This window comes from Suncus etruscus, chromosome 4 (genome assembly GCF_024139225.1).
Source record: "Suncus etruscus isolate mSunEtr1 chromosome 4, mSunEtr1.pri.cur, whole genome shotgun sequence".
Lineage (NCBI taxonomy): Eukaryota > Metazoa > Chordata > Mammalia > Eulipotyphla > Soricidae > Suncus > Suncus etruscus.
This window is the reverse complement of record NC_064851.1, coordinates 5,921,181-5,948,124: the sequence shown is the minus strand read 5'-3', so window position 1 is coordinate 5,948,124 and position 26,944 is coordinate 5,921,181. Positions and strand designations below refer to the sequence as shown.

Below are 26,944 nucleotides of genomic sequence, written 5' to 3'. Positions count from 1 at the left end.
CCATCAGGAGAGTTGGGGGGTTTCAGCCCAAAACAGTGCCTGGCGTGGGGTCAGGCACTACCAGCCTAACATAGCTTTGTGCCTTGTCTCCGTTTGGCCAACCTGTTCTTCAGGCTAGTTTTCTCACCTTTCCTTTCCCTTCCTCTGGCTACAAGGAGGCATCCCAGGCACCCCAACTCCACAATCCTGGAAGTTCCAAAGAGCAGAAAAAATGAGGAGCTTGAGGGGGACCGGTCCATCCCACAGACTTTACCTGGATCATCCCAGTGCAAGGGACTGAACACTGACTTCACTTCAGCTCCATTCATTAAATTAATAAGGTGTCATTTTTGGGGGGGAATCCACACTTGGCAGTGCTCAGGGGTTACTCCTGGCTCTATGCTCAGAAATCACTCCTGGCAGGCTTGGGGGACCATATAGGATGCCAGGATTTGAACCACTATCCTGCATGAAAGGCAGACGCCCTACCTCCATGCTATCTCTCCGGCCCCAATAGGGTATCATTTATTGATTTGGGGGTGGTATTGGTCACTGAACCCAGGGCCTCCTGTATCTTTTTTTGTTTCTGTCTTTATTTTTGAGTCACATTCAGCTGTGTTGGGCATTGAACTCAGTCTTCCTGTCCCCTTGACCTAATTTTATTTATATCATTTTTAGGTTTTGGGCCACACCCAATACTCGGGTAATTCCCCGATGAGCTTGAGGGATCCAATGTAGTGCAGGGATCGAACACCACTTGGCTGCCTCCAAGGTCACACCCCCACAAACGTCCACCCCAGCTATTGCCATGCCCATGAGAGGCCCCTCTCCGGCTATTGACATACCCACATAGGCACAGCCACTCAGCCCTGAGCACCCCTTCTGTGAGCATGGGGTCATCCTGGTGAGATCCCTGGGGTCTCCTGTGCACAGGGGGCTTGGGGTGGTTTGGGATGGGGCCTGCTCTGACTTCCCTTCTGAACTTTACTACTTGCTCAGTGCTCTCTCTCTCTCTCTCTCTCTCTCTCTCTCTCTCTCTCTCTCTCTCTCTCTCTCTCTCTCTCTCTCTCTCTCTCTCTCTCTCTTCTCTCTCCCTTCTCCTTTCCAGGTTCCTAGAATCTCTGAGTCAAGGCCAGCACTGGTGGGGAGCTCTCTGGGTGCCGTGGTGAGGTGGGCATGGGAGAGCAAGCCCAGCTGACCAGAGACCCCGTTTTCTTTCAGACTGCGGGGGCAGGCAGGGGGACCCCCCAGCTGGGCAGAGGGATGCAGTTCTTCGGCCGCCTGGTCAACACCCTCAGTAGCGTCACCAACCTGTTTTCCAACCCCTTCCGGGTGAAGGAGGTGCCCGTAGCCGACTACGCCACCTGCAGCCGGGTCTGCGAGGAGGGCCAGCTCGTCCTGTTCCACAACGTGCCCAACCATACCTGGGACTGCATCCTGGTGAACCCCAGGAACTTACAGAATGGATTCCGGTGGGTGATGTTCCCTGCAGCCACCAGTATCCCCTTCTCTGCCCCACCACCCTTTTTTCCAGGCTGGGGTAGAGGGGACCCCTTGACCAAGGATCAGCTTCCTGGGGTCTCAGCAAAGGTTATTTTGATGGCACTTTGGAGGGCTTAGGGGGTGGGACTGGAAGTCGAGAAGACCAAGTCCATCACCCTAGTTCAAGTCCTAGTCCAGAACTGAGAGAAGTTGGGGTCAAGGTCCTGTCAGACAGGCGCAGATTGGGGAAACCGAGGCAGCAGCATCCTTGGCAAGTGTTTGGATAGAGTCCCGTTTCATGCCCAGGCCAGATTCCTGATTTTGGTGGGACCTCAGAAGTGCTGCATTGCCAGCCAAGCCTGAACTGTTTGGCCTGACTGGCTGAGCATTCCCAACTCCCTGAATATCATGATCTAAAGCACAAGTGTAGGAAAGTCCATATTTCTCAGTGAGGTCTCCTGGGCATTCCATGATACCACCCCACCCTGAGGGGAAGGTAGTGCTGGGGCCGGGTGATGACTCTTCTATGTGCAAGGCCCCAGGTTGAATGCCCTGCAATGCAGCAAACAGAATCCACTGACACCATGGAAAGCAGGCTCATACCTCACTATTTGTTCCTTTTCACTGACCCGGCGCCTACAGTCATTGATTTTGTGTCTTGCTGTTTGCAGGCTGAGAGATTCCTCCCAGCATTTGCACAGTTGTGCCTGGAGAATTCCGCTTTGTATCCCATGCAGTTTCTTTTCTTTTTTTTTTTTATATATAGAGATCATTTTATTTTTTATTTTTTTGTGTTTGGGCCACACCCGACGATGCTCAGGGGTTACTCCTGGCTGTCTGCTCAGAAATAGCTCCTGGTAGGCACGGCGGACCATATGGGACACTGGGATTCGAACCAACCACCTTTGGTCCTGGATCAGCTGCTTGCAAGGCAAACGCCGCTGTGCTATCTCTGGGCCCTCAGTTTCATGGTTCCCTTTTCCCTTCAAGGGGCATCTGTGCTGTTTCACACCCCAGAACTCACAGACCTACAGACCTTCCCTTAGGCACTTCAGGGGGGCTGCGGGGTCTGGAGTGGGGGGCGGTTGGTCAAACTCAGGGCCTCTCATGTGCAAGTCTGAGTTCCATGGTATCATATGCTCTTTTGTTTTATTTTTTTTTTGTTTTGGGGCTCTACCTGGTAGTGCTCAGTGGTTATTTCCTGGTTCTGTGCTCAGAAATACTCCTGGTGGTCTTGGAGGCCCCTATGGATACCGAGGATTGAACCCATGGACGGATCCCCAGCAACCCATGGTTGGCCCATGCAAAGAGAATGCCTTACCTGTTGTGCTGTTGCTCTGGCCCTTCCTATGTTCTTTTAATTTAATTTTGGGGGTGATTTGGAGCCCTGGAAGCCCCAGTGGAGACTTGTCACCAAATGAGCTTTAATGCAAGGGCCCAGAGTTGTACTGCTGTGCAGGTCTGGTGGTACCAGAGGTAACCTGGGTCACTCCAGTTTACTAGGGGCCTCTAGAGTCACGTCCGGCAATGCTCAGGGGACTATATGGTGCCAGGCAGTGAACCATGGGCAGGCACTGGCTAGATATGTATCCTCACTGCTGTACTATATTATCTCTTGGACCCTTATATGATGTTTTTTTGTTTTTTGTTTTGAGGCCACACCCAGTGACGCTCAGGGGTTATTTCTGGCTCTGCGCTCAGAAATCGCTCCTGGCTTGGGGGACCATATGGGATGCTAGGGTTTGAACCCAGGTCTGTCCCGGGTCAGCCCCGTGCAAGGCAAACACCCACACTACGCTACTGCTCCATCCCCCTTAAATTATATTAGGGGAAAAATAAGAAAGTATAACTTTGGGGGCCAGAGTGATAGTACCATCAGTAGGGCATTTGTCTTATATGCAGCCTACCAAGTTCAATCTCTGGCATCCCATATATCCATAGGATCCCCTGAGCCTACCAGGAATAATTTCTGAGCACAGAACCAGAGTAACCCTGAGAGCCACCAAAAAAGGAAATTTAACTTCAAAGTAAACCTTGATATCTAGTAGAAAAGTTCAAGGTCTTTTGGGGATTCTCGCCTCTTTGTTTTGGGGCATGCTTTCATATGTGTGTGTGTCTGTGTGTTTGTATGTGAGGACTGAACCCAGGGCCTTGGCCATGCAAAGCTACCTCCCTGGTTCCAGCTCTTCTTCTCTCTGCCCCATCCACCCTGTATTTTTTTTTTGTTAAGTTTTATTTATTTTATTTAAAAAACATGCACCACATAGTTGACAATAGTTAACTGTGATACATTTGTTTCTACATAAGTGAGAGTGAAATTATTTTTTAAAAGAATCGGAAGGGGCCAGAGAAATAGCACAGCAGATAGGGTATTTGCCTTGCACACAGCCAACCCAGGTTCCATCCCTGGCATCCCATAGAGTCCCCCAAACCTGCCAGTTGTGATTTCTGAGTGCAGAGCCAGGAGTAACCCCTGAGCACTGCTCTGTGTGGCCCCCCTAAAAAACAAATAAACAAATCTAATAGAAAAAATAAGTGAAGAGGCCAGAGAGATAGCAGGTGGTGGGGCATTTGCCTTGCATGTAGAAGGACTGTGGTTTGAATCCTGGCATCCCATATGGTTCCCCGAGCCTGCCAGGAGCAATTTCTAATTGTAGAGCCAGGAATAACCCCTGAGCACTGCCAGGTGTGACCCAAAAACCAAAAATAAATAAATAAATAAACAAATAAAAAGTGTTGGGGCCAGAGAGATAGCATGGAGGTAGGGTGTTTGTCTTGCATGCAGAAGGATGGTGGTTCGAATCCCAGCATCCCATATGGTCCCCTGAGCCTGCCAGGAGTGATTTCTGAGCATAGAGCCAGGAGTGACCCCTGAGCGCTGCCTGGTATGACCTAAAAAACAAAATAAATAAATAAATAAAATAAGTGAAGAAGAAAGAAAATTTAAAAAATGAAGTACAGGGGCCTGGAGAGATAGCACAGCAGCATTTGCCTTGCAAGCAGCCAATCCAGGACCAAAGGTGGTTGGTTTGAATCCCAGTGTCCCATATGGTCCCCCGTGCCTGCCAGGAGCTATTTCTGAGCAGACAGCCAGGAGTAACCCCTGAGCACCGCCCGATGTGGCCCAAAAACCAAATAAATAAACAAATAAATGAATAAATAAATAAATAAATAAATAAAATGAAGTACAGAGGCCAGAGCGGTGGCTTAAGCAGTAAGGTGTTTGCCTTGCATGTGTTAACCTAGGACAGATTGCAGTTCAATTCCCCGACGTCCCATATGGTCCCCCAAACCAGAAGTGCAGATCTCTGAGTGCAGGGCCAGGAGTAACCCCTGAGCATCACCGGTGTGGCCCAAAAAGCAAAAAAAAAAAAAAAAAAAAGGCACAGTGAACTTTATGAAAATTATTATATCTTCAATAAGGTCACTAAGATATTGGCAGAAGGGTTAGTAATCTCTTATTCCCACCTTGCATTTTTTTTTTTTTTTTGGTTTTTGGGCCACACCCGGTGACGCTCAGGGGTTACTCCTGGCTATGCGCTCAGAAGTCGCTCCTGGCTTGGGGGACCATATGGGACGCCGGGGGATCGAACCGCGGTCCGTCTCCTAGGCTAGCGCAGGTAAGGCAGGCACCTTACCTCCAGCGCCACCGCCCGGCCCCGCCACCTTGCATTTTTACCAGAAAAATATTCCATACACAGAGCAAGCCAACCAGCCAAGTACCAAGCAGATAACCAGCAGGCTCCTGAAATTCCCATTGGGAAGGGAATCATTAGGATTCTCGTGTCCTCCACTGCTTTGCGGGATGGACCCCACATATACACAGCTCCTGGCTGCTAAGTCACTGTCCTTTTACCTCTGAACCTGGCTGTATGATGCTCTCTCAGGAATCTGGGAGGCATTTTTCACTTAGCAGAAGAAATTGCTACATTTTCATTTTTTCTTTTGGGGCTACACCTGGCAGTGTTCAGAGGTTACTCCTGGCTCTCTGTTCAGAAATTACTCCTGGCAGGCTCAGGGCAACATATGGGATGCCGGGGATTGAACTCTGGTTGGCTGTGTGCAAGGCAAACACCCTCCCTGCTGTACTATTGCTCTGGCCCCTGGATACTGCTGCATTTTTATAGTTTATGGTTGTTCACATATTTTTCCATTGCCTCATGCCTATATCCGGGATTTGATCCTCCCTGATTACCTTAGAACAGTAACAGCTGAGAGATCCCTCTTCATGGGGCTTTTCTCTCTCCTCCCCTCCGTTCCACAACTCAGGTTCCTTTTGTGGCATATACACACTGTCTTCCTCTGCAGGCACAGTTGAGCTCAGCTTTTGGGCACTTGCAGTGGGTTCAGTCTCCTAAATCTGGCCCTATTAATGTCACCCTGGGGGTACTGGGATCCGGGAACTGGCACAGAGGCTGATGCTCTGGCTTCTGTTCTTGTGGGCAAGAAAGTGCCATTTGTGTTTGGCTCAGGAATCTCGTGTCTTCTGCCAGTACCCATGAAACTCAGTCCGGCTCCTTGGTTCGCCCTCAAGTGCGCAGAATGCAAAGCTGTTCCTGGTACAATGTTGAATATGGTCACACATGCCCTGGGATCTTACTGAGACTTCTAGTTTCTTCCAGCTCACTCAGCAGGTTTTGAACTTCCTTGATCTCTCCATGATATGCATTACGTGTTTTGTTTCTGTTACAAAGCTCACACAAAGTTAAAACACCCATTTGTGTGTGTGTGTGTGTGTGTGGTGGTTTATTTATTTATTTATCTATTTATTTATTTAGGCACTCAGAGGTTACTCCTAACCCTGTACTCTGAACTTAGTCCTGACAGGCTCAGGGGACCCTATGGGCTGCCAGGGATAGATCAACCTGGGTCGGCTGCATGCAAGACAAACGCTCTCCCTGCTGTGATATAACTCCAACCCCAATCTAATACTATTTTGTTTTTGTTTTTTTGGGCCACACCTGGTGGCACATGAGGGTTTACTCCTGGCTCTGCACTCAGAAATTGCTTCTGGTAGGCTCTGGGGACCATATGGGATGCCGGGGATTGAACCTGGTCTGTCCCGGGTCAGCAGCATGCAAGGCAAACACTCTACTGCTGTGCTATCACTCTGGCCCCCCAATACTTTTTTTTTTTTTTTTGGTTTTTGGGTCACATCTGACAGCGCTCAGGGATCATTCCTGGCTCTACACTCAGAAATCGCTCCTGGCAGACTCGGGGGATCATATGGGATGTTGGGATTCGAATCACTGTCCTTCTGCAAACAAGGCAAACGCCCTACCTCCGTGCTATTTTTCTGGCCCCCCAATACTGTTTTTATTCTTTCTGACTTACTTCATGATATAGAGTCCCCTGTGGTTCCCCTATTGGGTGGGCCAGTTTCCTGATTAAATTTCCCCTTCATTCCTCTGCCAATTTTTCCCAGAAGAGTCTGAGTCCCACGATGGCAGAAAACATTTGTCTGTTTCATCTATTCATTTCCTACATTGAGGACAGTGTCAGGCATCGGCAGGATAATTCATATTTACTGATCAATAGACTGTTCTTTTTTCTGGGGGGGGGGTTTTATGGGACACATGGCGATGCTCAGGGTTTTTACTCCTGGCTATGCACTCAGAAATCACTCCTGGCTTGGGGAACCATTTGGGACACCAGGGGATTGAACCACAGTCCATTTTGGGTCAGTGGCATGCAAGGTAAACAATCCCTACCACTGCACTATCGCTCCAGCCCCCGCTGTTCAATTTTTTTTCATTTATTTCAAAAAGCATTTTATTGCAGTCAAAACAGTGGGCTTAACTGTATATAATAAACTATTATACATACACACATTTTAAGTTATAGAGAATAAAGTTTATTTTGACGGGTAATGTTAAACCAAATTTAAGCTGCACACATTAGTAACATGACTTAAAAGTCTTTAATTTGGGCCCAGAGAGATAGCACAGCGGTGTTTGCCTTGCAAGCAGCAGATCCAAGACCAAAGGTGGTTGGTTCGAATCCCAGTGTCCCATATGGTCCTCCGTGCCTGCCAGGAGCTATTTCTGAGCAGACAGCCAGGAGTAACCTCTGAGCATTGCCGGGTGTGGCCCAAAAACCAAAAAAAAAAAAAAAAAAGTCTTTAATTTGGTATAAGTACTGACAAATTTTCTTGCTTTCCTGTGGGTCTGCTAAATCACCATAACTTAAATTGCTTTATAAAACTGATATGTTGAAATTTAGCTTTCCTGTTTTCGCTTTTAATGTGCTGACCAGTACATACTGATTGATAATTGCACCCGAGGGAAAGAGCAGCTCTTCCTTGTGGAATTCACCCTTTGGGCTCTACTACAAAACTTGGGGTGCAAAAAAGCCCTAGCCCAACCCCTGCATGCTACAGGATTCAGGGAAGGGAATTTTCTTTTTTTTTTTTTTTTTCTTTTTTTTGGTTTTTGGGCCACACCCGGCGGTCCTCAGGGTTACTCCTGGCTGTCTGCTCAGAAATAGCTCCTGGCAGGCACGGGGGACCATATGGGACACCGGGATTCGAACCAACCACCTTTGGTCCTGGATGGGCTGCTTGCAAGGCAAATGCCGCTGTGCTATCTCTCCGGGCCCGGAAGGGAATTTTCTAAAGTCTCAGGGAGAGAGGCTAGACTCATAGTACAGCAGGAGGGCACTTGCTTTGCACACAGATCCCAAGGCATCTTGTATGGTCTTCCCCCCCAAGCACCACCAGGGATAATTTCAGAGCCAGGAGTAACCTCTGAGCATCACTGGGTGACACAAAAAAAACAAAAAACAAAATCACACAGTGTGGAAAGGGAAGGCACGGAGCAGGAGGGAACAAACACAGTCCTGGGTGTCACACATTCCTGGCTGGCTTTCGGCAGTGTGTGATGAAGGATGCTAAATTCGTGTCCTTGGGTGTGTACTTGGGTGCTGAGTTCCCCAACCTCACTCAGACCACTGCTCCTGATCCATGGAACCTTGAGGGCCTGGTAGTTTATCCTTGTTACCTAGAGTTTTTCTTCTTTTCTTCTTTTTTGGGCCACACCCAGTGATGATGAGGGGTTACTCCTTGCTATGCGCTCAGAAATCGCTCCTGGCTTGGGGAACCATATGGGATGCCGGTAGATTGAACCACGGTCCTTCAACATGTGCCCTACTGCTTGCACCACAGCTCCCCCCTTGCCTGGATTCCCGAGGACCCATGGTTCTCTGACCTCAGCGTGACTGATACTTTGTAGGGAAAGGAGACAGATGTTAGCCCCAGCTCCACTCAGAGTCCAAGTCTGGGGGTGAAGAGATTTCTAGAAGGCAGGCAGGAAGGCAGTGAAAGCGGAAGAGCGGACTGGGATGAGAGTCAGGCCAAGGGGAGCACCTTCAAATCGACAGAAGTGCTCACACTCTGTTGGGGGGCTGTGGAGAGCTGATCCTCCTGGAGGGTCTCAGCCAAGGCCTCGGGACAGCTGAGTCATTGGTCACGAGTTGCCAAGGAAAAGTTCTTAGAGCTTCTTTTCCTGAGGGTCTGGTCATTGTCGCAGCTTTATTGGAGTCCGATGGGGCCAGGCCTTCATCTCCTGCTGGCTGAGTTCCTTTCTGTGTTTTTCCTCACTTTCATGGCTTCCTGAAATTTATCGTCTGCCTTCCTGCCTGCCTCACCCTTTTGTCAAAGCCATGTGTGTTCCTGGTGGAAACTTTAGAAACCCTCCTCCCCCAGAATCAGATAGGGAAGAACTTGAAATGATTATGTTGCTGTGCACACACTGACCTTTTTTCCTTCCAGGTTTTGTTCTTTGACATGGTTGAGATCACATGCTATCATAAAGTCATAAAAATACCTTTTGTCTTAACATGACAGACTAGACAGTCCCTATTCCTTGAGTTATTTTAATGGCTGTATAATATTCCACCACATAGATGCACCCCAGTTTGTTTGCTCACTTGTGGTTAAGATTTTTTTTTGGGGGGCCATACCCGGCATTGCTCAGGGGTTACTCCTAGCTGTCTGCTCAGAAATAGCTCCTGGCAGGCACAGGGGACCATATGGGATGCTGGGATTCAAACCAACCACCTTAGGTCCTGGACCGGCTGCTTGCAAGGCAAACACTACTGTGCTATCTTTCCGGCCCCACTTTGTGGTTAAGTTTATGGAGCTTTAGAAAGTATTCCTCTAAAGCAGTGGTCAGCAACCTGCAGCTCGCGAGCCACATGTGGCTCTTTCCACTTTTAATTTGGCTCTTCTGTGTGCTGGGCGGCCGCTCCAGGAGTCAGAACTCTGCTCCTAGCCTCTGTCAGTACGTGCCCTGTGTGGCTCTCAAAATAAATTTCAATCGTGGTTTTGGCGAAAGAGGGGCCGGGGAGGTGGCTCTAGAGGTAAGGAGTCTTCCTTGCAAGCGCTAGCCAAGGAAGGACCGCAGTTCGATCCCCCGGCGTCCCATATGGTCCCCCAAGCCAGGGGCAATTTCTGAGCGCTTAGCCAGGAGTAACCCCTGAGCATCAAATGGGTGTGGCCCGAAAAACCAAAAAAGGAAAAAAAAAGAATAAAAAAAAGATTGAAAAATTTAAATAAGGGCCCGGAGAGATAGCACAGCAGTGTTTGCCTTGCAAGCAGCCAATCCAGGACCTAAGGTGGTTGGTTCAAATCCCGGTGTCCCATATGGTCCCCCGTGCCTGCCAGGAGCTATTTCTGAGCAGACAGCCAGAAGTAATCCCTGAGCATCGCGGGTGTGGCCCAAAAACCAAAAAAAAAAAAAAAAAAAAAAAAAAAAGAATGAGGGGTCAGAGAGATAGTACAAAGGTAGGGTATTTGTCTTGCATGCAGAAGGACAGTGTTTTGAATCCTTGCATCCCATATGGTCCCCCGAACCTACCAGGAGTGATTTCTGAGCATAGAGTTAGGAGTAACCCCTAAGTGTTGTCGGGTGTGACCCAAAAACCAAAAAATAAATAAATAAATAAATAAATAAATAAATAAATAAAATCAGTTATTCCTTGGGACTGATCTGGGACTTGCAGATGTAGCTCTCACAACTTCATGAGGGATGCACTATCACTGGAGTGATAGTACAGTGGGGAGGATGTTTGCCTTGCATACTGCCAATTAGGATTCAATCCCTGGCATTCCTTAAGGTCTCTTGAGTACTGCCAGGGGTGATTCTTGAGTTCGGAGCCAGGAGTGAGGCCCAAGCATAGCCAGGTGTGGCCCCAAAACAAAAACAAGAAGCAAAATAAAAATAGCGCCTGTGACAGGGTTTGATCAAAATAAATATGAGAATCATCAACAATGCATATCTCTTTTTCTCCTTTTTTTTGGAGGGCCACACTCTGTGGTGCTCAGGAGTTACTTCTGGCTCTGTGCTCAGAACTTGCTCCTGGCAGGCTTGGGGGACCATATCAGATGCCGGGGATCAATACCAGGTCCGTCCTGGGTTGGCCACATGCAAGGCAAATGCCCTACCACTGTGCTATCCCTTCGGCCGGCATCTCTTTTTCAATTAACAGAAAGCCTTAAGGGTCAGAGAGATAGCACACTGGTAGGGTGTTTGCTTTGCATGGGGCCGATCCAGGACAAAAGGTGGTTTGAATCCTGGCACCCCATATGGTCCTCCAAGCTGGCCAGGAGCGATTTCTGGGTGCAGAGCCAGGAATAACCCCTGAGCGCTGCCGGGTGTGACCCAAAAACTATAATAATAATAATAATAATAATAAATAAAATAAAGTCTTGAGGTAGAGCAATAACACTGCAGAGAGGGTGTTTGCCTTACATGTGGCCAACCCAAGTTCAATTCCCTAGCATCCCTTATAATCCCCCGAACCTGTCAGGATTAACCCCTAAGTGACGCCAGGTGTGCCCCCCTCCAAAAGCCTAAGTTTCCTTTAGACGTGTGAGTGTGATGTTTGTGTGGGCATGAGTGCAGTTTCTGTGATATTGTGTGTGTGTGTGTGTGTGTGTGTGTGTGTGTGTGTGTGTGTGTGAGGGAAGGGTGCACAGCTGGAGGCAGGCACTGACTGGTTGTTGTGGAATATAGCCTATTTTGGGGGACTCTTAGGCAATGCTCAGGAGCCCGGGGTGTCTCCCAACAGCATTCAGTGTAGACATGTGGACCAGAGAGTTCATGGCCAGGACCCCATGCTATGTTGCCGCTTGGGGGTACTCCGGGCTACACTCAGTAGTGGTCAGGGATCTGTGCAGAGTGGAGGGACCAACCTTGGGGTCTTCACATATCAGGCACCCTTGCCAAGCCCTTGCACCTCTCCCTGCCGACCTGGTGCAGGCTTCTGTTGCAGGGGCCTGGGTGGTGGCCAAGGGCCTGGGTGGTGGCCAAGGGCCTTCGGGGCTCACGGTTGCCTCCACTTACCCTCCCACATGCCCCCAGACTCTTCCAGCTGGAGGTCGAGGCAGACTCGCTAGTGAGCTTCCAGCAGTACAGTGCGCAGCTGCCGCCCTTCTACGAGAGTTCCGCGCAAGCGCTGCACCTCGAGACCCTGCAACACCTCACGGACCTGGTCCGCAGCCACCCCAGTTGGTCAGTGGCACATCTGGCCGTGGAGCTGGGCATCCGAGAGTGCTTCCACCACAGCCGCATCATCATCAGGTGCGCCGGGGCAGGGCTGCTGGGGGCGTGTGTGGGGGAGCTGGGCTGTGTGTTGGGAAGGTCGGGTCTGGATTTGTGTGTGCGTGTGGATGCGGGACGGGGGCAGGTGGGGTGTACGCATGTGTGTGTGTTTGTGTGTGCATGTTTGTGTGTGTCTGTATGTCTATGAGCTACCAGTCCCCTCCGCCACCATAAAGGTTGCCCGGGACATGGCAACCCCCAGACAAGGACAGTGTGGCCGTGGACTAGGGCAGAGAAACTTGGTCTGTGGAGCAAACAGTTTCCAAGACCTGCTCGGGCCAGGCTGGAGCTGTTCTACACCCACTGCAACCTTCGACTTCCCAATCCCCTGCGCCCCATACGCGGGAATGGGTCCCGAAAGTAGAGCGAGGTTGCTCAGCTATCCACGGTGCTTCTCCCCAAGGGCCAGCTGCCATCCTGTCCTGGGCACCTTTATTTGGGTGCATTCCTAGTAGGGCCTGGGGACCTCTAATGCTCACAGCGCTCCCCCATGGTCCAGCGCTGGAGCATCACCCTGTTTCTTCTTTTCTTTTTTTTTTTTTCCTTCTTTTTTTTGGGGGGGGGGTGGGTGTTTGGACCACACCTGGCAGCATTCAGGAGTTATTCCTGGCTCCACACTCAGAAATCACTCCTAGCAGGTTTGTGGGGGGACCATATGGGATGCCGCGGATTGAACCCAGGTCTGTCCCGGGTCGTCTGCATGCAAGGCAAATGCCCTATCGCTGCATTATCACTCCAGCCCCTGTCTCTTATTTTCTTATACTGACATACCTGGTAGTGCTGCAGAGGGAGGAGACCCGGGGCTTCTGACAAGGTGGCTAGTTGGGGTAAGCTGTGCTGGGATCCAGGGTGCTCGGGGGCCACCTGGGCTACACCTGGTGGTGCTTGGGGGGGCTTGCAGTGTGAAGGATCCAACTCAGGACCTCACTCATCCCAAGCATGAGAGCCACCCACCAAACCACTTTCTGGAGCCTCATGGTGCAGCAACTCACCTTAGTTCTGGCCTGCACAGGCCTTGTGGGATTGTGTGTTCATACCAGCCTCGCTTTCAGATGTGTACACAGAACACACATGCAGACAGACGTACACACACACCTCACACCCGGGACACACCTTCACCATTCGCCTCTATGTGTGAAGCAGCTGGCTTGAGTGTGGCATATGTCTCCCCCACATCCCCATCTCTACCTTGGGGTCTTCAGCGCACACACCCCCGCCATGACCAGGCCATGTGCTCACCTGCCTGTGCCTCCTGCAGCTGCGCCAACAGCAAGGAGAACGAGGAGGGCTGCACCCCGCTACACCTGGCCTGCCGCAAAGGCGACAGCGAGGTCCTGGTGGAGCTGGTGCATTACTGCCACGCACAGCTGGATGTCACCGACAACAACGGGGAGACAGCTTTCCACTACGCCGTCCAGGGGGACAGTTCTCAGGTGCTGCAGGTGAGTGGGTAAGGACACCACCACCTGGAGTGTGGGTGGCATTCCTGGCCTCCCTGTCACCTGGGCCCAGAGTTCTAAGCTCCACGTTGGAGACTTTGCCGACCCTCTTCTCGTCTGTCCTGCCCCCAGGGGCATCTCCCTGGCATGAAACATTTTCTCAAGACCCAAAACCTAACCGTGCTTACACCTTTACTTATCGGGTCACATCTGCCCAAAGCTGGTCAGTCACTAGTGCTTTGGGCCCTCCTAAAGAGAAGCGTGGGAGGGGGCTGCGTTCCTCACGCTGAGCAGCTGAGGCTAGTGCTGAGGATGATGTGCTCAGAGGACCCCCAATTGTGAGTGTGGTGTGAGACGGGCCTTTGGATAAGGTCTCAGTGCCAGCATGGTGCCTGCCTGGCACTGATCCATCCAGGCCACGTCAGTGCCCAGCAGCTGTGATTCACCCCAGGGATAGGGCAGCGGGCACCCAGGAGGACAGGACAACCTCTGGGCTCTTTCAGGACTAGCTCTTGTTTTGCTTATTGTTCAGTTTTGTCACATCTAAAGGTATTTGGTTCAGTCCCAGCTTATGCTATGGATCACTCTTGGTGCTGTTTGGGGGACCATATTGGGTGCTTGGGATGGACCCAGGACTCCTGCATCAAAGCCTGCCTGCCAACCCTTTTGAGCTATCTCTTCAGCACCCTGGTGTTTGATTGATTTACTTTTTGGACTATATCCAGCAATGTTCAGGGGTTACTACTGGCTCCGCACTCAGGAATTATTTCTTGTGGTGCTCAAGGGAGCATATGGGATAACAGGGTTCAAATCCAGGTTGTCCACATGCAAGGCAAAGGCCCACCCCACTGCAACTATCTCTCTACCCTGTTCTATTTTAATTGTATATATCTATTTATTTTGGTTTGGGGCCACACCCAGTGGTACTCAGGGATTACTCCTGGCTCTGTGCTCAGGGGTCTTTCCTGGCTCTGCTTGGGGACCCTGTGGGATACTGAGGATCAAACTTGGGTTGGCCTTGTGCAAGGCAAATGCCCTACCCACTGTGCTATCGCTCTAGCCCCACGTTTTTGTTTTTGTTTTTTGTTGTTTTTTTTTTTTTTTTTGGTTTTTCGTCATACCTGGTGGTGCTCAGGAGTTACTCCTGGCTCTGTGCTCAGAAGTCGGCCCCTGGCAGGCCTGGGGGACCATGTGGGATGCTGGGATTTAAACCACCATTCGACATGGATTGGCTGCATGCAAGGCAAACGCCCTACCGCTGTGCTATCGCTCTAGCCCCTGTTCGTTTGTTTTTTTTTTTGTTTTGTTTTGTTTTGTTTTGGCTTTTGGGTCACACCCGGCAGTGCTCAGGGGTTATTCCTGGCTCCAGGCTCAGAAATTGCTCCTGGCAGGCACGGAGGACCATATGGGACGCCGGGATTCGAACCGATGACCTCCGGCATGAAAGGCAAACGCTTTACCTCCATGCTATCTCTCCGGCCCCCGTTTGTTTGTTTTTTTGTTTTTTTTTGTTTTTTTTTTTTTGGTTTTTGGGCCACACCCGTTTGACGCTCAGGGGTTACTCCTGGCTATGTGCTCAGAAATCGCCCCTGGCTTGGGGGGACCATATGGGACGCCGGGGGATCGAACCGCGGTCCTTCCTTGGCTAGCGCTTGCAAGGCAGACACCTTACCTCCAGCGCCACCTACCCGGCCCCCCGTTTGTTTGTTTTAATGATAAAAAATAATACCTGGTGCAGCAGGAGTGATAGCCAGCCAACTAACCAACCAACCAACCAACCAACTCTCAGCTCCTAGGGAAGAATGCCTCGGCCGGCCTGAACCAGGTCAACAACCAGGGCCTCACCCCGCTGCATCTGGCCTGCCAGCTGGGCAAGCAGGAGATGGTGCGTGTGCTGCTGCTGTGCAATGCCCGCTGCAACATCTTGGGCCCCACTGGCTACCCCATCCACACCGCCATGAAGTTCTCGCAGAGGGGGTAAGCTCCGCCTGGCCACGCCCACCGGCCACGCCCCCGAGTGCCCATCCAATGACACGCTTCCTCGCTCAGGACACGCCCTTTGGTTACCATGCCCACAATGACACGCCCCTTGGTAACCACCCATGAAGACACGCCCCTTTACTGCCAAGCTCAGAACATGCCTATTGGTGCCAAGTCTTATAATGACCCACCCCAGTGTCCCGCCCACAAGTGTTTGTTTGTTTTGGGGGGCCACACCCAGTGACCTGTAGGGGTTACTCCTGGCTCTGTGCTCAGAAATCGTTCCTGGTTCAGGGGACCATATGGGATACTGGGGATCCAACCCAGGTTCGTCCTGGGTCAGCCACATGCAAGGCAAACGCCCTACTTCTGTGCTATTGCTCTGGCTCCTTGCCCTCATGCCCACAAGCCTTTCTGCCCCAATGAAGGGTTAAGGAATTTATTCTCTGTGCAAAAACAAACAGTATTATCTGGGCAGGAAAATTATCAGGGCTTTATTATGTTGTGCTGCGTGGCCCAAGGGATGAAACTCAGGGCCTCACCCTTGATAGGAAGAGTCCCATGGTGTCAGGGTGTGGGGCATCCTGAGCACGCCGTGCAGTGTCAGTGCTAAGGATCAGGTGCTGTAGGTCTTGGAACTTTTTTCTCGGTCCATCGAAATCATCTCAATTTCCTTCAGGATCCTCCTTGGCCAACGTCCCCATGTGGGGCTCCAGTGCTAGACTTTCGGGCCTCTCTAAAACTTGGAGGGGCTCCTGAACTGGGTTTCTAACCACCCGCTCTAACTTCAGCCCAATGTAGACAGTCCCTGCCTGCCTGCAGGGTTCTGCACTTCTATGCCGGGCTGTAGGGTAGGTTGCCCAAGGCCTGTGTCTGCTTTTATGTTTCCTTCCTTCCCAGCTGGAGAAGACATCTTAGTGCCAGGCCCATAGGCTCTCATCTCTCCAGTTTTTTTTTCTGGGAACAGGTGTGTGTGTGTGTGTGTGTGTGTGTGTGTGTGTGTGTGTGTGTGTGTGTGTGTGTGTGTGTGTGTACTTGTCATAGGACCACCTGGGAACATGGCAGTAGCTACTTCTATCAGACTGCCATCATGACTCATCCTGCAGCAGCCCAGCCCCTGATGGCTTCAGTTCTGTTGCCCTTCACATACGGTTGAGATCAGGACGCGAAATATCACTTCTCAATATTTTAAACATACAAAGGAAAAAAAAATATATATATATATCCACTAAGTCTTTTGAGTATTTTTCTTTTTGGGGGGCCACGCCTGGCAGTACTCAGGATTGCTCCTGCCTCTGCACTCAGGAATCACTCCCTGGCAGTGTTCATGGAACCCTACGGGATGCTGGGAATCAAATCTGGGTCAGCCACATGCAACACAAACGCCCTCCCCACTGCGCTATTGCTGCAGGTCCTTGTGTCTTCTAGACTCATTAATATCAAGACATAAACCATTTCCTTTTTTCATTGTTGGTTTGGCTTGGGGGTTGCTGAGTTGAACCCTAGGCCTCATCCATTTACTCTGCCACTGAGCCACACCCTCAGTGCCAGAATCCCCTTTTCTAGCTGCCAATTAGGAACTAGGGGGCAGAGGAGGCCCCGCTCACCTCTGTGCTGAATGCAGCTGGGTTCATGTGCAGGTGGACAGGCGTCCTGCCAGCACCTGGTGCTATCACCCCGGCCCCACCTGGTTGCATTTCTTTCTTTTTTTTCCTTGTTTTGTTTTTTTTGGGCCACACCCAGTGATGCTCAGGGGTTACTCCTGGTTATGCGCTCAGAAATCGCTCCTGGCTTGGGGAACCATATGGGACGTCAGGGATCAAACAGTGGTCTGTCCTGGGTCAGCCACATGCAAAGCAAATGCCCTATCGCTATGGTATTGCTCTGGCCCTGTGGTTGCATTTTTGTTGCTTACAGACCTAGGAGAAGAGAGGGCTGTGCCCAAGTCACAGGATGCAGGTGCCACCCAGGCCCCTGGCAGAGATGGAGGGTGTGTGAGAGTAGCATTTGACAGGCACAGAACTAGGTGCAGGAATGTCTTAACATTTGGTTCTACTGGAATCCACTTCCTATTGCACATGGGCTCAGCCACTGCCCAGAGGTTTCCATGAAGAAGCCACAGCCTGACCTGTATCATGCCTGGCACCAATGAGATCCATCTTGGCTTGTTGGCCATCAGGGAAGGCTCCTGGAGGGGCAGCTTGATATCCAGGGGCCCAGGATACCCTCAGTCCACATGAGTTCACTTGAGCTGGGCTGTCTGTGCTTGATTTTATTCCCTCTTGGGCAGAAGTGCTCTAGCCAGTAGATGGAATCCCAGGATTGAGCCCAGAGACCCTCTTCCAGGAGCCCCACGCTGACCTTCCTCACTCCCCTTTGGGCCTCTGTCCCCAGGTGTGCTGAGATGATCATCAGCATGGACAGCAACCAGATCCACAGCAAGGATCCTCGCTATGGCGCCAGCCCACTCCATTGGGCCAAGACCGCTGAGGTGGGTGGCATCTTGATGAATGGCAGACCATGGGGCGAGTGGGAGTGACAGGTTCCAGGATAGGTGGGGTCCGAGTCTTGAGTGGCAGGTTCCAGGATATGTGGGGCCTTGGGTGATGGACAGGTCCCAGGGTGGGTGGGGTGGGAGAGTGGCTGGTAGGTCTAATGCTCAGGGCCTTGGGGGGGGGGGCCTTGAACTCTGGTGCATCCCGGGACAGGGAGGCCCATGGAGAGGTGATGTCCTGAAATGGCCATGCCCCTCAACCCCCATGTGATTTCTTTACATATCCTGGGGTTCAGATATCCTGTGGGTGAGAAAATTTCTCAAGTGAGAAAATACTGTGTGGTCCAGGGCTTAGCTGGGGACTTTGGTGGCTCAGTCTATGCCCTCGGAAGATCTGGGCCCCGAAAAGACCCTCAGCCAGGAGAGGAGGAGCCCATGGGCTCAGAGGTGCACACAGAACCCCCTCACACAGTCCCCTTGTTCTTGGGGCGTCAATGACGGGTGGGAGCCCAGACCTGCCCACTTCTGCTGCTAGAACTTTCCAGAAGCCACTGAACACAGGGAAGAAGGCCCCCTGCTGACTCTGCCTGGGCCCCCCCCTCCCCCCCGCAGATGGCCCGCATGCTGCTGAAGCGGGGCAGCGATGTCAACAGCACCAGCTCCACCGGGAACACTGCGTTGCACGTGGCCGTGATGCGGAACCGCTTCGAGTGCGTCATGGTGCTGCTGACACACGGGGCCCATGCGGGTGCCCGGGGGGAGCATGGGAACACTCCGCTGCACCTTGCTATGTCGGTGAGCCATCCGAGCCTGCCTCCTCTGCCACACTGCCTCCTCCTGTAGGAGTCCTTCCAAGCACCCCTCTCAGCCCCCAGATAATACCCCTTTTCTCAGGGCTCCATCTAAGACCCTTCACTCTAGCCCAGGAAACAGCCTAACTTAAATTTTGCTTTTTGTTTTGGTTTTTGGGTCACATCTAGTGGTGCTCAGGAGTTACTGATTTCTGACTCTGAGCAAAATGCCCTACCCTGATGTGCTATTACTCTGGCCTGCTAATTTAATTTTGTTTTACTTGGGTGGGAACACACCTGGAAGTATTCAGGATTTGTGCTCAGGAACCAGTCTTGGGAGGGTTGGAGGGCCATAGACCATATGGGGTGCTGGGGATCCAACCCAGGTCTGCCTCATGCAAGGCAAGTGCCCTTTCTGCTGTACTGTCTTTTGGTCACTCGTTTTCCTTTTTTGTTTGTTTTGAGGCCACACCCGGTAGTGCTCAGGGGTTACTCCTGGCTCTGCACTCAGGGATCACTCCTGGTGGTGCTCAGAGGACCATATGGGGTGCCAGAGATCAAGCTAGGATAAGTAGCATGCAAGGCAAACACACTTCTTGCTATGCTAGCGCTCCAGTCCCCTCCAGGGCAGTCTGTACTCAGAAATCGCTCCTGGAAGGATTGGAGGACCATATGGGATGGGGATAGAACCTTGGTCGGGTCTGGGTCGGAGGCATGTAGAGACATGAGGCGGAAAAGGGCTGGGCCGGCCGAGGTAGAAGTTAACCGTCTTCTCTGGTTCTCAAGTGCCAGTGCTTCTGCCCACCACAACTCTGCCACCCTCCATGCCCAAAGCAGATGATAATTGACTATTTTGGTTCATTTTGGGACCATGCCTGTCTGTGCTCAGGGTTTACTGAGAGCAGAGGGGTGATGAGGAAGCCAGCACTCCCTTTTCTCTGCATTTCCTAACCTCCGGCCTCTTCCCTCTCACACCGTCCCCATCCCCAACAGAAAGACAATGTTGAGCTGGTCAAGGCCCTCATTGTGTTTGGGGCAGAAGTTGACACCCCCAATGACTTTGGGGAGACGCCTATGTTTATGGCCTCCAAGGTCCACAAAGGTAAGCACTCGGGATTATGGGGTCAGAACTGGGCGGGGTGGTGGGTGCAGCGGGCGGGGCAGGCATCAGCCTCTAGACCCTGAGGGGCTCCTTCTCCAAAGGGGTCCCCAACCCATCATGAGTGTCCTTGTCCTCCTGTAGGTGGAGTGCAGGTGGGCGGCAGCTCTGGGGGACTTGGTTGATGGAAAGAAGGACCTGCTTGGGGTCTGGGGGTGTGAGAGTGTGTGTGTGTTTGTGTTTGTTGTGTGTGTGAATGAATATGTGAGTGAATGTGTTTGTGTGTGTGTGTCCAAGTGGGTGTTTGTGTGCTCATGTGTGTTTGTTTGAAGATGTGTGAGAGGGCATGTTTATGGAGTGAGTTTGTGTGTTTGAGCATGTGAGTTGGTGAGTCTGTGCGTGAATGTACATAGGTGTGAGTTTGTATGAGTGCATGTGTGTAGCCCTCCCCTCTGCTCTCAGGTTTACGCATGCGCTGCTTGCTGGGTGCTTGGCTGCGGGCTGGAAGCGGACCCCTCCTCAGAAGCCCCCCACCCCGGGAGCTGGGGTTGGAGGCTGTGGTGTGCGGGTTCACGCTTCACACTCCTTTCCCCCTTGACCCCTCTGCTGAGCAGGGTCCTTTGGAGCCACATGCCCTGTTGGGACCCTAGTTAAACCCTTGTACCCAAGTAGAAAGGGGGGCCCCTGCACACGGATATTCTTTCTGAGCCTGTCTCCCCCAAACCTCGGCCAGTAGTCACCAGGAGGGCGCTCCTGACCCTGCTGAGAACCGTGGGGGCCGGTGGCTGCTGCCCCCTCATCCAGGCCAGCCCCTCGGAACAGGGCTCTGCCACCATGCCGCACCCCTTCTTCTCCCTGGAAAGGTCGCAGCCACCACCAGTCAGCTTAAACAACCTTGGTAGGCGCCCCCCCGCCCGCTCAGGGGTGCTCAAGGAGGAGCTGGCCGGGTGAAGGCAGGAAGGTGGGGCAGGACCTCAGCCCAGAGACAACCCCCCTGTTAGATCTTGAGTGTTGGGGGGGTGAGTCCCTTCCATGTTGGTGCCTAGGACAGCGCCTGGGCTCGAAGTTGGCTTCTACAGGGTAAGCACCCTGGTTCGGGGACTGCTCCCAACCCCTTCACCACCTCCTGTCTCTCGAGCATGGCAACTGCCCAGGGCATCTCTGGTGCCCCTAGTGCTCACCCCCCAAAAGCTGGGCCCCTTATTGAGCCAGGGCTTGCCCACCCGGGGCCTAGCCTGTAAGTGGAGCCCCCTGAACAGGCAGACAGGATGCCCTGCCCACTGCCCCCTCACTGAGCCCACTCTGCCCATGTGCCCTGCTTGCTGCCTGCTTGCTCGCTTGGCTGCTTCCTGCTGTGGTGCCAGGTGGGAGGGGCAGGCTGTGGTCAGGGATGGCACGGGGATGGGAGGGCTAGGGACTCAGACAGTGGCCAAAGAGATTGGGGAAAACATGGCCAAGGCCATGTCTGGACCTGGGGGAAGAATGGGATGGGGCAGGGCCTCAGATGATGCCTGTCCCCACTGTTCATGGTATAGGACCCTGCCTGGGACATCCCTCCCTGGCCAATCACCTCATGCTGCCTCTGGGTAGTGGCGAAGCATGGTGGACCCAGGAGAGAACTTGCTGGGTGCTGAAGTGAAGCGAGTGGGGTGGGATCATGTCAGTGTAGGAGTCCCCTGGGCAGCAGCCCTTCTTGTCTCGGGGCCCTGGCTGCTGAGTGGGGTGGGGCCCCTTCCCAGGGAGGCACTAGCTCAGGCTGGCCCTGGGGTGCCCCCCAGCCCTGCCCACCCTGCCCTGTGCCCGCAGAACTGCAGGACATTCTGCACATCTCCCGAGCCCGGAAACCCGCCTTTATCTTGAGTTCCATGAGGGACGAAAAGCGAAGGTGAGGGGGTGTCCTGAGAAGTGGAGGTGAGGGGGGCCTGAGAAGCAGAGTTGAGGGGGGTCCCCTGAGAAGCAGGGGTGATGGGGAGGGCTCTGCAGGGAAGCCAGAATCTCTGCAGCTCATGGTAATGAGAAGGGTTTGGGCGTGGCTGGGGTCACGGTCTTCCCCCCCTTTGGTTTTGGGACCACACCAATGCTGTTCAGGGCTAAATCCTGGCTCTGCTCTTAGTGATCTCCTAGCTGAGCTGGGAGACCCTTTGGGGTGCTGAGGATTGAATCCACGTGACCACTGGTCTATCTCTCCTGTCCTAGGGGGTCACAGACTTGGGACCCGCCTTCTGTCTGTCATGTCTGTCATATAAATGGGCCTCCATGGCCAAATGCCAAATGGACTGCCTCCCCCCCCACCCCATTCCAGCACTCATTGGACCCTGCAGATCTTGTGGGCACCAACCTAGCTCTTCCCAGGCCCCTCCAATTTCTCAGGATCCTATATGCTATGGTTGAGGAGCTGGGGTGCATGTTGGCGCTGGTCCCCAGAGATTACCTGGTGATCTCTTGTCTTGGGTCCTTGCCTGTCACAGTGTAACAACCCCCTCCTCACCATAACTTCCCCCTAACCTGACATTCCCCTCTTTCTAGCTGCTTCAGGATAAGTTTGGGGTGTCAATCTGCTGCCCCCCATGTAAACATCGCAACTCCTCCTCAAACTACAGAGAACCCCTTCTACATCAGTGGGAGGAACCCCCTAGCCCAGCACTAGCTGCTCCCCACTGCCCTCTGCTGGCGGCATCTGAGCCTAACTGCCTGTTCCCCATTGTCTTCTGGGGCGACCCTAAACCTGGCACTGCCTGTCTCCCACTGCCCTCTGCTGGCCACCCTGTAACCAGCACTGCCTGCTCCCCGCTGACCTGTCCTTACTGAGTCAGCTCCTGGCTGGACTGCGGGGGACCTCAGGCCCCTTGTGAGGGGGTACAGGTCTCCCCTCTTTTGCCAGAGTCTGTCCACCGGCTCCCATGTGCACTGGGGTGCAGCGCTGCCCTGCATTGAGCCTGAGCCCGCCCTCCTGAAGCCTCTGGAAGCTTCCAGTTGGGTGGAGGGAAGCATGGACCAGGAGTGGTCTGGGTGTGGCCCTGAGGAGTTGAGACAGGCCGTTGGAACACAAGGGGCTCAGCCCCGCACCCCAAGACTCAGCCCTTGAACCCCTCGCTCACCACTGTGGCCTTAGGAGGGCTCCCCTCAGCTCTTCATTCCTGCTCACATCGGGAAGATGGGTGACTTCAGGCTTTGAGGCATTTCAGGGAGCTGTGAAACGCCCACCAGTCACCTGGTCTGGAGCAAGGCCCCGAGGCGCAGACTCAGGCCTCCTTATCCCCCCTGTTCTGTCCCCCCAGCCACGACCACCTGCTGTGCCTGGACGGGGGCGGCGTGAAGGGCCTGGTCATCATCCAGCTGCTGCTGGCCATCGAGCGGGCCTCGGGCATCGCCACCAAGGACCTGTTTGACTGGGTGGCAGGCACCAGCACGGGTGGCATCCTGGCCCTGTCCATCCTGCACGGTGAGTAGGCCCACCCCTGGGGAGGACAGACTCAGGCACTTCTGTCCGTGGCCTTGGCCCCTCCTCCCTGCACCCTGAGTAACTGTAGGCAAGGCCCAGGCCCCTCCCAGTGGGGTGCTGCTCCCTTGGGATTCCCCTACAGGGCGTACACCATCTCAACACCCTGTTTGCTCACTGTACCTTGTTCCTGGGGGGATGAATCCAGTCACAAAGCACGTCATGGGGCCCAGACTGCCCATTCCTCGCCTCCCCTGCCCAGTCATTTGTCCCCCACTAGCTGGGCCAAATCCAGAGCCCAAGATGGTCCAAATCCAGCCCTTGAGAATCTGGTTCTCCCCACTCTGTGGCTACTGGGCAGGTCTGTCACATGGGAGACACAGCCTGGAGGGAAGGTGTGTGGGGTGAGGAAGGGGGGGCAGTCTCAGGAGAGATTTGGGGTGCTCTCACTTCTGCCCAATATTCAGGCTTCATGGGGAAACTGAGGCTCCCCATGAGTCAGGACAGATCCAGCGTAGGCGTTTGTCTGGAGAGGGTATCCAGACCTCCCTTTTGGGGATAGTAGGGGGAATTTCTCCTCCATCCAGGGCTCTGCTTTTGGTGTGAGGCTTAGCACAACCTCTCCCCGGGCAGCACCCCTCCTCTCCACAGTCCCCCACTCCCATGCGGGCACCCCCAGGCCCTAGACTGACTAGCGCCCACCTTATGGGGCCCTCCTGAAGGAACAAACAAACATGAGTGCAGGGTAGGCCCTGGGTGGGGAACTGGGGTTTCTGTCTGGATACAAAGGTTCAGAGGAGGTCCCTGGGGCAGGGCTCAGGGGAGCCCACACTTGGGGGGCACTGGTGGGCCCCAGCTCTCCCTGATGTCCCCCCATTCCTAGGCAAGTCCATGGCCTACATGCGGGGCGTGTACTTTCGCATGAAGGATGAGGTATTTCGGGGCTCACGGCCCTACGAGTCGGGGCCCCTGGAAGAGTTCCTGAAGCGGGAGTTTGGGGAGCACACCAAGATGACGGATGTCAAGAAGCCCAAGTGAGTGTCCCTGGCAGGGGAGTGTTTTGGGGGGTGTGGAACTCAGCCTGCGGGAGTGAGGGGCCTGTCCCCCAGGAAGCCAATGGGGACCTTCCACAATTGTCTGACCCATCAGCCCAGTGCCCAGTGTGGTGGGTCTTCTCTGTCCCCCCAACCCTGTGCTTTGTGGGGGAGGCCCCTATGGATCATCTGAGGTGACCTCCATGAGGTAGGAGCATCCAGGGAACCCCCGGCGCCTCTGTTCCCCTTGAGCCCCTTCGTAGCCTCCCCCTTCCCGGGAACCTACTGCAGCGACCTGGGGGTGAATCACAGTGTGGTGTGGGGCAGCCACTTCACATCTGGCAGCAGCAGAGATGGAACTCAAGGCCTCAGGCCTGCTGAGCAGCCTCGCCTCTGGGCCATCTTCAGGATCCACTTTCCTGCCACCTCCAGCTGCCATCAACTGCTTCAACTGGGCGTTCCTGGGAACATGCTTAAGTAGGAGAAACCCAGCCTGGTTCTTCCAGCAGCCCCAGTATCCAGCACATTGCCTAGCCCAGGTTGTGAGAAAGTGCTCACTCACTGATCCCTGGCCAGGGAGGGCTTCCTGGAGGAGGTGAACTATAAGAGCTAAGGGCTAGAGAGAGTTTGTTTTATGTGGTTTTTTTTTTTTTTGGGGGGGGGGGGCCACACCTGGCGGTGCTCAGGAGTTACTTCTGGCTCTGCACTCAAGAATCACTCTTGGCAGGCTCAGGGGACCAAGTGGGATTCCAGGGATTGAAGTAGGGTCAGCTGCGTGAGAGGCAAATGCCCCTCCTGTGCTATGCTCCGGCTCCTGTTTTATTTTTCTCCCCAAAATAAAACCTTTGGGGACCTAGGGTGTTGTCTCTGAGGGCCAGAGCACATGCTTATTAGCTTGGGGACCCTGGTTGGTGAGCCCCCAGACAGTGTAAAGATGAAGCCCTGAGCACCATTCTAGGAAAGACTCCCGAGCACTGATCAGGTGTGGCCCAGAGGAAAGAAAGTAGAATACACAGTCGGAGGCAGAGTGATACACAGCTGTAGGTTGTTTGCCTTGCACGTGGCCGATCCAGAATGGACCTTGTTCTGAGTTCCCTATGGTCCCCTGAGCCTGCCAGGGGTGATTTCTGAGTGCAGAGCCAGGAATTACCCCTGAGCGTCACTTGGTGTGGCCCTCCAATGAAACAAAACAAAGAAAAGAAAACACAGTCAAGCATTTTTATGTTAATGAAGGCATACACATAGCCCATTTTTTGGGGGAAAGGGCGGTGATACTGGGGCCACTGTAGGCTGTACTTGGGGGACCATGAAGAGTTAGGGGTGGAACCGGAATCAACTGCCAGCCCGACAAACCCCTCAGCAGCTGCAGTATCGGCCTCAGGCCCAAGACTAATACTCTTGGACTCGGTCTGTTGGGACACTCAGGGTGGGGGAAAGACAGGAAGAGGAAATGCCACCCCCAGATTTCCTAACCCAAGTGCCAATTTGGAAACCAATTTTGTGTATTTCAGCACATTCCCCACTTTCTGTCTGTCTGTCTTGTCTGTCTGTCTGTCTGTCTGTCTGTCTGTCTGTCTGTCTGTCTGTCTCTTTTTCTTTACTTTGTTTTGTTTTTTGGGGCCACACCCAATGCTACTCAAGGGTTACTCCTAGCTCTGTGCTCAGAAATCAAATCACTCCTGGAAGGCTTGGGGGACCATATGGGATGCTGGGGATAGAACCCAGGTTGGCCGCATGCAAAGCAAACGCCCTTCTTGCTGTGCTATCGTGATGGCCCCCATTCTGCCTTTTCTCATGGCAAAAGAATGGGTATGCAGGAAAGTGCTCAGAGCCCGGGATGCCTCCCTCAGCATTGGGTGGACTCAGGGTGTTTCCAGCATAGTGAACCCCTTTTGTCCTGGACCATCTGCCCTCCTGGCACCTCATAGAGCGTGTGGGTGGGTCAGCCTGCTGCTCTCGAGGAGTGATGGGACCCCGGGATCAGTGTGCCCCTTCCATCCCCAGGGTCATGCTCACGGGGACGCTGTCCGACCGGCAGCCAGCCGAGCTTCACCTCTTCCGCAACTACGAGGCCCCCGAGGTTGTGCGCGAGCCCCGATTCAGCCAGAACATCCACCTGAAGCCCACAACGCACCCCTCCGGTGAGGCTGCCGGCATGGGCAGGGGCCAGCGGGGTGGGAGGGTTGGTGCTAGGCACCCCCAATGCCCCTGAGGCCCTCTGCTCCCCATCTGCACCACTGAGAGCAGGCAGGGCTGGGGACTCTCAGGCCTGGCAGGCCAGAGGGTCCCCCAAACCACACCCAGTGCTAGACGGCAAGGTCTTGTCAGCCCTGCCGCTTGGGGTGTTCCCAGACTTTCCCTCTTCCTGCACTCACACACCCACACAATGCGTGTACATGCATAAATGCAACCACACACGGGTGCCTTGCACACACAGATGCACATTCCAAACACACTATCCCCCCACACACTTTCATGCACCTACCATACACACGTCCATGACACATGCGTGACAGAGTACACATATGCACACCCCTCTACATAAGTGAACACACATACATACCTTCACACATACCATGTACACGCACCATATTTATACCTGCATC

At 53.2% G+C, this 26,944-nt stretch overlaps 1 protein-coding gene across 3 annotated transcripts in view; it reads left to right on the top strand.

The window, feature by feature from the left end:
* Nucleotides 1-26,944, top strand: part of PLA2G6 (phospholipase A2 group VI) — a 34,857-nt gene that overhangs the window by 5,307 nt on the left and 2,606 nt on the right. The window contains exons 2-12 of one of the 3 annotated variants that reach the window (XM_049771562.1): nt 1,201-1,451; nt 11,823-12,037; nt 13,320-13,504; nt 15,291-15,478; nt 17,876-17,972; nt 18,588-18,770; nt 19,760-19,868; nt 21,672-21,750; nt 23,144-23,307; nt 24,188-24,338; nt 26,343-26,479. In XM_049771562.1, coding sequence (XP_049627519.1) covers nt 1,243-1,451; nt 11,823-12,037; nt 13,320-13,504; nt 15,291-15,478; nt 17,876-17,972; nt 18,588-18,770; nt 19,760-19,868; nt 21,672-21,750; nt 23,144-23,307; nt 24,188-24,338; nt 26,343-26,479 — 1,717 coding nt within the window. In that variant the 5' untranslated portion in view covers nt 1,201-1,242. Of the gene's footprint in view, nt 1-1,089; nt 1,452-11,822; nt 12,038-13,319; nt 13,505-15,290; nt 15,479-17,875; nt 17,973-18,587; nt 18,771-19,759; nt 19,869-21,671; nt 21,751-23,143; nt 23,308-24,187; nt 24,339-26,342; nt 26,480-26,944 lie in introns of those variants that run through there. The other 2 variants (XM_049771561.1, XM_049771560.1) reach the window with 2 other exon arrangements.